The 11,167-nt window shown below is 42.7% G+C and overlaps 1 protein-coding gene across 1 annotated transcript; it reads right to left on the bottom strand.

The window, feature by feature from the left end:
• On the bottom strand, positions 1-6,580 carry LOC131880219 (A-kinase anchor protein 10, mitochondrial-like). Its single transcript, XM_059226791.1, has 8 exons — positions 5,894-6,580; positions 5,158-5,817; positions 3,543-5,045; positions 3,169-3,484; positions 2,906-3,091; positions 2,654-2,835; positions 2,281-2,584; positions 1-224 (listed from the first exon to the last, which is right to left on the bottom strand). The coding sequence occupies exons 1-3, from the start codon at positions 6,258-6,260 to the stop codon at positions 4,339-4,341; spliced, it is 1,734 nt and encodes a 577-aa protein (XP_059082774.1). The 5' UTR covers positions 6,261-6,580; the 3' UTR covers positions 1-224; positions 2,281-2,584; positions 2,654-2,835; positions 2,906-3,091; positions 3,169-3,484; positions 3,543-4,338.
• Between the last annotated feature and the right edge of the window lie 4,587 nt (positions 6,581-11,167).

The following is an 11,167-nucleotide window of genomic DNA, read 5'->3' as shown; positions in this document are numbered from 1 at the left end:
TTGAGCAGATCAGGGTCATATAATTCAAACTTTTAATCCACCCTCGGGTTGGTTTTGAATCTTTCAATTGGTCTGCAGAAGAGCTCCAATGAACAACTGAGGCTGTTAGAGCAGAAATTGGGGCTGAGATTCAAGGGCTTCCTCGACCTCTTGAAGTGACTGACGATAGTGTTTGTAGTTAGCATCTTTGTCTTCTGAGGTTTTAGGACAAATACATAAGGGGTCTAAAAAGGCAAAAAAAAAGAAAGTACATATTAGGTAGTGAAAAGGCAAATAAGATAACCCTTTGGAACGGTGGATCGTGACGCCTCATCTTAAAATGCGCTTCTTATTGATATTCGAGAAACCCGAGTGAGAAAGCTTAAACCCATGCGATAGACAATATAACCCATAATAGAGCTCAAAAAAGGTTTTCATACACGATCTATTCATTCTTACGAATATCCATTTGAAAATGCAGTTTTTGTGGCCATTTATTTAGCCATTTAAATTGAATACGATACACCCTTCCTTTCATGTCCTCTCAACCTATATAGAAAACGTTAGTTACGGACAACTCCGATAGCGTAATTTAGGCCTCTTTGTTCTTCTCTTCGAGTCTCGGAATTGGAGGTCTCGGTTGTTCAGCAAGATCAGATCCCTTCGGTATCTGTTACCAAAGTTCCGATTGTTACCCCTTGATTGATTTCAAAATGCCCACGTGCAAAAGAAATGCAAAAATAACCAGCTTTTTATATTTATCATTTCAAAATGTTAATATCTGGATAAATTTGCTTTGATATTGCATATTGTTTTTTTTATAATTTTGAAACGATGATTGCAACATGGTGTGGCGACTTGGTGAGGTGCTCACAAATATGTCAGGCATTTTAGAACATGGTGCTCGGGTCAACCAACAATTGATGGGACATGAATCGAGAAAACTTTTATGCCTAGATAGTGACAGCAAAAAAGATGGAATATTATGACCAGATGTTGTGCACAATTTTGCCCTCTTTTTCTTCACGCTTTGTTAGTTGCATTTGTTATGAATGAAGGCACCAGATACTCCTAGAATTGGCCCAGAGGCATTGCAGTTAGGTAGCTAGTTTATTCAAAGATTGTGAGGTATTGTTACGCATCTTTTCATCTGACTTACCAAGTGTTTGCTATTCCTGAACAATCACGATAACTTAACATAAACAGTTTTCTTCCCTAACAACGTCATCTTACGTATAAAAGGAGTTTTCCAAAGTAATACTATTTATTCAAGCCTACAACCCTTGTTAGCAAGTGTTATTTGTGTTCAAAGTGAAGTAGTCTTCAAGTTCTCTTGGAATGCTATTCATTTTTCACTTATTATTGATTTTTTTAGTTGAATTTGGTTTGCCCGCTGCATTGAGTGGTAGTGACCAAGGCAGGCACTTCACAGATATTAGGAAAGTCTTGTTTCAACCCATGATTAAGCGAATACATGTACTGCATGTAAGTTCTTTCAAAATGATATGGCCATATTTGAGTGCGCTACATCATTTTAATGATTAGTGCATGAATTGGCAAGGTAGTTAAATTTAACCATTAATTGGCCATGCCTGTCAATAGTGTCCAGTTGTGTCCAAAATTTTTATTAAAAAGCGACTTTTCATAAGCGTGACAACAATTGAGCTCTATGTAAAAGAAACTTATTGCAGCTCTTGCTAATGTCCGCTTTGAAGTATGATGCTCGATGAAAAAAGCAATTTATCTTATTTTTACGATCTAATCTCACCCAAGAAGAACATTTTTTTGGCGATAAGTACAATTGTAATTGGGTGCAAAAAAACCTTGTTCAAATCCTGAAATTACATTTTTGCCCAAATAAAACTTGTCACCTTGGCGTCCCCTTCTTAAGTCTCAGGGATCAAAATTAGGAGAATATCATACACACGACAGCATCAATTTTTACTGCGAGGTTTTTCTTTAGATTTCTGAGTTCTTCAATTTTTTTTTCTGAAAGTATCATTTTCAAAATATTGCCTGAACATACCCTGTCAAAGAGTGCCAAATATAATTGAATTGTAAAACTGAAATCCTTTATGACCACCAAGAATAATATGCTTTTCTTAAAAAAAAAGTAGCATTGTTCTATCATTTTCGAATTCCAATGAACATATTTTCAGCATCAATTTTGCTCGAGCTATCATCGCTGGCTGCAAAAATCCTGGCCAGCCTGGTCTAACAAATCTATGGCCTGGCCAAGAGTCGCTTTCAACGATTTACCGCCCACCTTAGACTTTCAGCATATCTGTACATAGTTTTCACCTGGAACACAATATCCTCTAAGACAGACTTCCTCGTCTTGGCATTCACGTACATCTTGACATGGGCCCAAAGTACAGAAGCCTTCCAAACAAAATCGATGAGCTTGACATTGGCCATCATCCGTACAACTTATCTCCTGACAGTGGCCTTCAATGCAATCTCCGATGGGAGCACAATCGGCCTCGTCTGCACACCCGCCATTTTCACAATGGCCATTTTCGTGGCACACAAAATTTGCGGGACAATCCTGCTTGGTTTGGCATTTGTTTGGAACACATTGGAACTCTTGTGAGCACAAGAACCCCTAAATGTATGATCGAGAATTGGACCTAGATTGTTTAAGCGAATATCATAAGAAATGTTTGGGAAATACTTTTGAGCAATCGGTGTGGAGATTGCAATGACTGAAGTGGCAATGACCTTTGGTGCAAATGGCTTGAGGATGGCAGTCATTGCTCAACAGACAAGTTCCGTGGAAAATGCACGTCCCTTTGAAGCAAGTATGATGCGAAGGACAATCGGATTGATTGTCGCAGATCAGTTCCACGCATTTGCCTAATATTTGGATCGGAAAGCATTGAAGCATATTTCCAAAACACTTGAGCTTCAACTTAACCCTGTTTACCTTGAACACAAGAGTGGAGAATTCCAACCTCATTTTGACAGACCTGACTGCTTTGACATCCCTCATTATCATCTTTTTCCAATTGCACGTTGCCCAAAGCTGAACCCACGGTCCTCGAATTTTCCTGGAACGAATTCCATCCTTCGTTTGTCCCATTTTCACTCGAGCACAAGCGACAGCCCGGATCTTAGTAGATAAAAGCATAATAACGGCTGTCCTTGAAGATTTAAGTCACAAAATACTTTGACAACTCCTCCTCTTACCGATGGCACAAAAAGAGCCAAGGCAATATTCTGTGCCAACTCGGCAATCCGTGTCGAGCTGACAAGACTTTCGAACACATCGGTCATCAACACAAATTCTGGCCATTTCAGAGCAATCCGAAGAGCCTGTGACACACGAGATTGGGACACATTGGCCATATTGACAGGACAAATCAACCGGGCACTCGCCATCATTCCAGCACTGGACGCGGTCACATTGATTCACCCGGTTACAAGTTTGGCCACTTGGGCAGTCCAATCGATTTTGGCAGGTGGCAGGTGAACAGATGTTGCTCTCCGTTCCACAAGATTGTCCCTAGAAATGCATAAATTGGATCCCAAGTCAATCCCCACAGCTGATTTAGAGCTCAAACCTCAAGGCAATCGTCCTTGAAACGACAAGGCTTCCAGACGCATTGGTCTTTGAGGCAGATGCCGTCTTGGCAATCCAGATTGAATCTGCAGGGCACATCTGGGACACATGATCCATATTGACAAATGTGGAACTCGTTCGAGCAATCCACATCGTAGACGCAATTTGTGGAGGAATCTCCCAAGACTTCTTTGTTAATAGTGAGGAGAGTGAGACAGAGGTATGGACTTGTTAGCCACATGTTCGACAGATCGGGATCAAAACACGGTGTTAGCTTTTGATAAATGGCCTTGCATTTTTATGCTCATGGATTAATCACAATCTAACTTTTTCAATCCGGGACGGCATTCTAGACCTGATTCTAGTTTGATTGGACTGTTTCTGATCTTCTTGAGACATTTGGTGGTAAAATCGGATCCAATTCTTCGTTGAAAATTGAATTTCATCAGGAATGATTGGGTTTCGATATTATTTAGATTAGGGCAATCTGACGTTATGATTGAACGTTTAAAAGTAAAACTTAACTTGGGGGCTAGATATCTTTATAAAAATGACATCATTGACATCAATTTGCAATAGATAAAACTGTTTCAATCCTCTCTCAGTACATCTACGTCAAACTTCGCAGTCAAGGAAGGGTTCGCTCATCTGCAAAAGTAGATTTCTAGGGCACTTATTTCATACGGGTTTATAATTCATCAGGACGGAGAGCTGTAGTTTTTCTTCATATTTGCGGTATCACAAGTCAGGTCAGTATTAACGTTGTCATCGTCGTCGTGGTCATTATTATTGTCCTCCTAGACACTAGTATCACAACCATTCAAATCCGGCTTGGTCACATCCAGGATATCTTTCACAATCATTTCGGCCATTTGCCAAGCCATATCCTCTTTCATTTTGTCAATGTCCGAGTGCACCAACCGCTTCATGGCCCGGCCCAATTTCGAGCTCATGGTCTGTTTTTTCTCTTCGTTCTCCACCAGAGGCTGATAGCGGCTCTTATACCGCCCTAACCGATCGACCTCCCCGATGTTTTGGACTCCACCACTTTTTTGAAGCCGCCAAAGTTGATCCAGATCCACGACCGAACCCGTGCTTATTGAGGACGCGTAGGCTCCTTTGGAAATATGTCCATGAGAATCTGACTTGGACCTGGACATCGAGGCTAACAGAGTGTTATGAGTGGAAATACTGTTCACCTCGTTCATGGAGGAACAAGTGGTGCTCATACTGGAATTGGAGCCCGAGCGTCGGCGGAATCCGGACAAGGAGAGCTTCTTTTTCTTGGTGGATGATTGAGGGGTGGCATAGGGACCGGTTTGAATTTTCGAGAGGAGTTCTGACAAGTAGTTTCGGTAGAGTGGGGAATCCAGGAAGGGCTTGAGAAACTTGCGCTCCAAGGCCTGGATAACCAAAATTAGGGCTGGGTCAAAGCAATTGGACTGAATACCGCTTTCACTGCAGATTGCTTCTTCAATTCGACTTCGAATGGGATTGCTTAAACCTGTAAGAAGGACACTTCAGACATTTAGGATTACACTATGCCACATCACGATCATGCGTCAAATCCTCGTCAAACATCCTGTCCTTGGTGAGACGTCGGTTCGATATCTTACCTAAAGGGGATGTGGCTTGCATGGAGATGAACCGCTCATAGATGACTAAGGCATCACCTTCCAAATGCTCGCCATGATCGTGGTTCTGACGGAAGTTATTCGCGGCCATCCAGAACTCCAAGAGGTCCCGATGGCCAATACTGTCCATGAACTCCATGAAGTGAAAGAGGAGCGTGTCATCGTGGAGAATGTCCGTCATCCGGACATTGCCCGAAGTGAGCACATCCACCTGATACTTGGCATGGCAATCGCTGCGCAAGAAATCGCCATAATATTCCCGCTCCAAAAGGTCACAGATGTAGTTCTCGGCGGGTTGGAAGCAGTCAAAGCCGGTCAAACCCGTCTCGGTGCAAATCCCCTGCACAATCTCTTGCCGCACTTCACTCGAAAGCGGAATGGGGAACGGACAATTGGGCGCTATGTATCGCTGATAGATCTCGACCGCATCCTGCGTCCGCACCCGCCACGGGTGCTCCTCCTCCTCCGGCGGATGGGTACTGTTACTATGAAGGGAGACGGAATCGGCCAAGGGAGTGGAGGGAGGACACGCCTCATAACCCGAATCAACACTGCCTTCGGTGGGTAAATGGTTAGGGACAGGGGAAGATTCGGTCGCCTGAACTGGAGCCTTCATCCCGGGCAGGGCCATGGCCTTGAAACCTGTCAAGGACAAAACAAATAGTCGGGTTATGGTCAGCCTTCTACCGTCTCCAATCAGCCTCCAGATCCGCCCTACCTTGGACATCCATCCAGAATTTGACCAGATTGAGCGCATCTCGCGCTTCCAGATAGGGTACGAAGTATCCCATCGCATTTTGATCTTGCAAGAACTGGATCAAAGACCGTGAAAGCGAGGAACAGGCCGACAGAAACACCTCTTCATCCGCCAGAAGCTCCGCCCCATGGGCCTCAGGCGGCTCCAGCTCACCCAAGGGCGGGACCACGGGCGTCTCTTCCACGGGAGGAGCGGGTCCGGACCGGCTATTGGACACTTTGCGTTTGAAGAAATCCAGCTTCTCTTTGAGGGACGACGAGCTGGACGAAGCACCGCCTCCGGACGAGTTCGGGCTCAAGCTTGGCTTCATGACCTCCGGCAGTGGCATGTTGAATCGCAGGCAAGGTTCCCAACGGACCTAACCCAGATTAGGGCGGGGATGGGACATGGTCGGCGGCCCCAGGGATTAGGGTCTTATCTCGTTTGAGCGGGTTCACTTTCTCTGGATTGTGGTCGTCAGCTTTGGCCAGGTGAATGTCGGCTCGCACGCTAGACTCACTTGATTCAATGGGGTAACTTCGGGAACTTGGAAATCCGATGGACAGATCGACAGCTAGACATGGGGTTTTCGAGGCCGTTCAATAATGGTTCAAGATGGTTTGGTTGAGCCATAGTTCAAGATTTCAAGATTTATCTTTTCTTATTTATCACTCAAAATCAGACTGACCAAGCAAGGGTTGTGATGTATCAGAGATAGAATTAGATTGAAAAAAACATCTAGACATATTTAGGTACAAAACATTGACATTGAATCATTAATGGCAATAAAAGTTTAATGATGCTGAGGCGATGTAGCACCTCTCGAATAAAAAAGAAATGAAAAACCATCCTGTGACGCCCCTCAGGACAGTAAACGAGGTACATTTTAGATCGGCAAATATCAATGCTCTAACTCATAAGGAACCCTCTCAAAACAAATGGCATTCGATGATTGATACTTTTTCAGGCCAAGGACTACCTACGTCTTGAGAACAAAGATTCTTCCCTTTCTCCAACTATCACCCACCGCGTTAGACAGGTGACTTCACAGAATGCGCAGGCTAGATGAGAGCTAAACACAATCACTCTCTGGAAGAGAGGGAAAATCCGCCTATGTATCTAGCTCCTCCATTTATATGGCTTTGGTTGTGTGTGGAGAGATTGTCAAAATAATGCCAGGGTTAGAAAAGATTCTCCGAGCCTGCTGTTAGTTGTAGGAACGTGCACTCGAAGGTTTGTCCATCTAGTGTAATTAATAGAATTAATGAGAGTTTAACTTACTTGAAATGGCTTTCATCTAAACTCTAGAGGCATTAATGGCCGCATTCTTTTTTGTTGTCATGAGTCAAATTGAACGTTTGAGAGTTGATATCTCTGAACCCTGATAGAAATGATGACGTGACTTGGATTTATTTCAAATACCTTAAATGTCATAAGTGTTTTCATTGGCGACATCTTAAATAAAAATGTTTAAGTGGGAGATATCAGGGACATGTCGTTGATTAAAATCATTTCCATATCATTGCGTCTAAGAATCAAATGGGATTGTAGTTGTAGGGATTGTAGATTGTGGATAAGAAATATCCACATTTCCTGATTCCTCACGTCAATGTCTGTCTAGCTTTGCAATTGTTCAAGGAGGTTGCGCGGCTGAAATGCTTCTTTGAGTGAGGAATTCTGTAGCTCTGGATTTCAATTCAACTTTGAAAGTTCAAAAGGTTGGGTGAATATCAAAAGTCAAGTTTCGTATTTTTTTTTTCAAAGTTTCCGCTCAACAGGTTTTGTGATTCTTCCTTCTTCCTGGAAGAGGTTTGTACAATTAAAAGACGCACTTGTTAAAACAGAGCTGAGTTAGGGCTTGTTCTGTTTATACAGAAGGACTTTTAGCCATGTGAAGGAAAAGCAATTCAAGGAAAAATGTAGTGCGAATTTAGCACAACGAGCACAACTCGCTCTCGAAAGTTGAAAATTCAATTAGATCCTTAAGATTACTGCCAGTCTGTATTCTTATACTGACAACACTAAGTTAGTTTGTAGTAGGAATGGCCAAGATTCCAGTAGCCTAAATCGAATCTACTCTTGGGTCGCCGAGAGTAATATGGCCTTGAACGGAAAGAAATTCCGCTCAATCACCTTTGGGTCAACTCCTTTTAAACACCACCCATTGATAATGGAGGTCAAGATATTGAGCAGGTCTCGTCCATGAAAGATTTAGGTGTAATCCTCCAAAATAATGGAAAGTTCGATGGGCATATCCAATTGAAAGTTGGTAAAGCTTTTCAAATGTGTGGTTGGATAGCATCACGATGCTATCTCTGTACAAGTCGTTTGTTCAGCCACATCTTGAATATGCTTCACCCACTTGGGCGCCAATGAATTCAGCAAGTTTGCAAAAGTGCAAACGTGTTTCACTATGAACATTAAGAGGTATGTTGGGAGCGATGACACATGTTGGGATTGATGTTGGTGATGTCAAAAAACAAATGAAAGTCCTTCATTTGTGGCACTCTATTTGACTAGAAAAAAAATGTATATTTTAAATTTTCTCAACATAATCCCCCTCGAGCTGGATGCACTTGTTCCATCGTTCCACCCACTTCTGGAACGCCTTGGCAAAGTCCTCTTTAGGGATGGCACCAACCATCCGTTCCCAGTCAGTTTTGAAGGCATTGCCGTCAAAACAGTCGTCCTTTAACAGTTGGAAACAAAAAGATGTCTGCTGAGGCAAGATCTGGGGAATAGGCAGGGGGGGATCACTTTGATGCTCTGGGTGGCCAAGTATTCCACCGTGGTCTTGGCGGTGTGAACGGGCGCATTGTCTCAATGCAAATGCCACCCATTTTTCAATAATTCTGGTCGTTTCTTCGTCAAAACTTTCAAAAACCTTCCCATGACATCAATGATGTTGGCGGAATCAACTCCGGTGCCCATGGCCATGCCATTATAGTTGAAAAAGGCAATAAACAGCTGGTTTTTTCGTGAAGCGTGGACTCGGGCCTTTGTCGGCCCTGGTGTGCCTTTTTAGGCATTACTTGGACTGCTCCATGGTCTCAGGTGTGTGAAAGGACACTGCAGATTCATCCATGGTTATTACGGACCTCAAAAATGCTTCTCCATGGTTGAAATGGAGTTTTTTGAAGCCTTTGTCACACAGGACTCGCGCAGCTTTCAGGTCTTGAGAGAGGAGCTTGGGCACCCATCTTGCCGACTTCTTTACAAGGCCAAGATCAAGGTGGAGAATATTTTCAATAGTTCCATGGCAGAGATCAAACTCACTGGCAAGTTGCTTGTTGGTTACACTGCGATCCTCATCCACATATTTGCTAACAGCAACGATAAGCTCCGGAGTCCGGACCCATTTCTGGGGGGTTTGATGCCTTTTGTCATCCGTGTCCTCACCAGCCTTAACAGAGGCCACGATCTTAAATATTTGCCCAATGGTCATGGCAGAAGGGCCATGGGCAGCGGCGACCAATTTTTTGATATCATTGGCTTTCATGTCTGTTTTGGCGAGGTCTGCAACAAAATCCCTCACGCGGCCCAATGTAATTACGTCCAGAAATGGGAACGGGTGCAACAGGTGGTACAGTGTTCACGGAAGGTACCAAAAATATGTGATATTTCAGTTTTTCAAGAGCATGCATAAGCTTTGTCCCAACCCAGGTTTTAGGGTCCATTCTAGCAGGGTTGGGCAAATCCCACCTGCTTATCGAAAATTTCGTCCCGTTGGATTTCCGGGATGGCCTTTTTTTACATGGCCTTTAATACTGCCCGAAGTTATGTTATCCCCTGAAATTTTGAAATCACTTTCTTATTCATTTTTGCTTCAATACAATTATCGCGATTGTTTCTGTCATAGACCACATAATTCCAGTGATCGTAGAGTGGAACACTCTCTTGGTCTTTCTGCTCTTGGTTACTCGTGCTCGTACTCGTGCTCGTACTCGTAACTCGTCATAAAGATTTGTTTAAACGCGAAATGAGGCAAAAAGAAAAAAAATCATTCTTCCATCAAAGCTTCTGCTATCAACTGCCTTATCTACCTCTCTTCTTTCTCGGGCTCCTTCAACGTTTAATGTGCTTCCTTCTAATATTTGTAAGGCATACCTAAACATTGTTGATCCGGCAGTAATTTTCAAGTCAAATTTGGACAATTTTTTCAATAGCATTCCAGATCAACCCAACCCAGTGTGAGGACTAGCTCGGTCTGTCAAATCAAATTTATTGGCAGAACATCTATCATATAAAGATTAAAAGGTAAAAGATAGACGAAATATCACCTTTCATTGCAATAGTATTGGGGATTACATTCACTGTAGTGTTTAGAAAAGCCCGTGACAAATCGAACCATAAACAAATAAAAAAGATCCCGAGATCACGAGTTGGCTGCAATGTTTGTCTAAATTCTCACTTTTCAAAATGCCCAAAATTAGGATGCCACCATACAATTTTGATAGTTTCCTTTCATTCAAAAGAGAAATAACCCAATTTTGAAAAATGACTGGCGTGACGTATTCAGACAGGGGTTGAGAAAGGGGTGACTTAAATTGACTTCTGAACAAATACAGGGTGAAGGAGCAAAATTAGAACCCTCAGTAGAATTTTAATTTCCCNGAACCATAACAAATAAAAAAAGATCCCGAGATCGCGAGTTGGCTGCAAAATTTGTCTAAATTCTCACTTGTCAAAATGCCCAAAATTAGGATGCCACCATACATTTTTGATAGTTTCCTTTCATTCAAAAGAGAAATAACTCAATTTTGAAAAATGACTGATGTGACGTATTCAGACATGGGTTGAGAAAGGGGTGACTTAAAGTGACATTTGAACAAATACAGGGTGAGGGAGCAAAACTTGAACACTCAGTAGAATTTTAATTTCCCGCTTTCTTGGTTAGCTAGAGATCTACGGTTTCTTTTGTTGGAAAGTGGATAAACTAGCTCAACGATAACATCGGGTAATCTTTGCGATAAAATTGAAAACGGAGTCTGAATTGGCAAAGAAGCATCAAATTTCTGATTTGCTCTACGCTGGAGTCTCAATTTCAGTTATATAAAGGTCATCAACATCTCCAGAACCTATATCTCTATGCTGTGAGGAAGACATTGGACGACAAAGAGATCCAATAAGGCCCAACAAGAAGCAGTCAAAGGAGTTTGTTGGACACTTTAAGGTAAAAATTGTTAAGGACCCCTCAGCCGGCATGATGTGCCTCTCCAATGAACTGAAGGTATCGGAGGCCAGAGTCAGGAAGGC

The sequence above is a fragment of the Tigriopus californicus genome, chromosome 1 (assembly GCF_007210705.1).
Source record: "Tigriopus californicus strain San Diego chromosome 1, Tcal_SD_v2.1, whole genome shotgun sequence".
Lineage (NCBI taxonomy): Eukaryota > Metazoa > Arthropoda > Copepoda > Harpacticoida > Harpacticidae > Tigriopus > Tigriopus californicus.
The sequence above is the reverse complement of the archived record's forward strand: the minus strand, read 5'-3'. Positions and strand labels throughout refer to the sequence as shown.

Coding starts and splice junctions, on each gene's coding strand:
- LOC131880219 (XM_059226791.1), bottom strand. CDS start 6,260: ATGCCACTGCCGGAGGTCATGAAGCCAAGCTTGAGCCCGAACTCGTCC. Junction 5,818..5,893: donor ATTCTGGATGGATGTCCAAG/GTAGGGCGGATC, acceptor TGTCCTTGACAG/GTTTCAAGGCCATGGCCCTG. Junction 5,046..5,157: donor GCAAGCCACATCCCCTTTAG/GTAAGATATCGA, acceptor TCCTTCTTACAG/GTTTAAGCAATCCCATTCGA.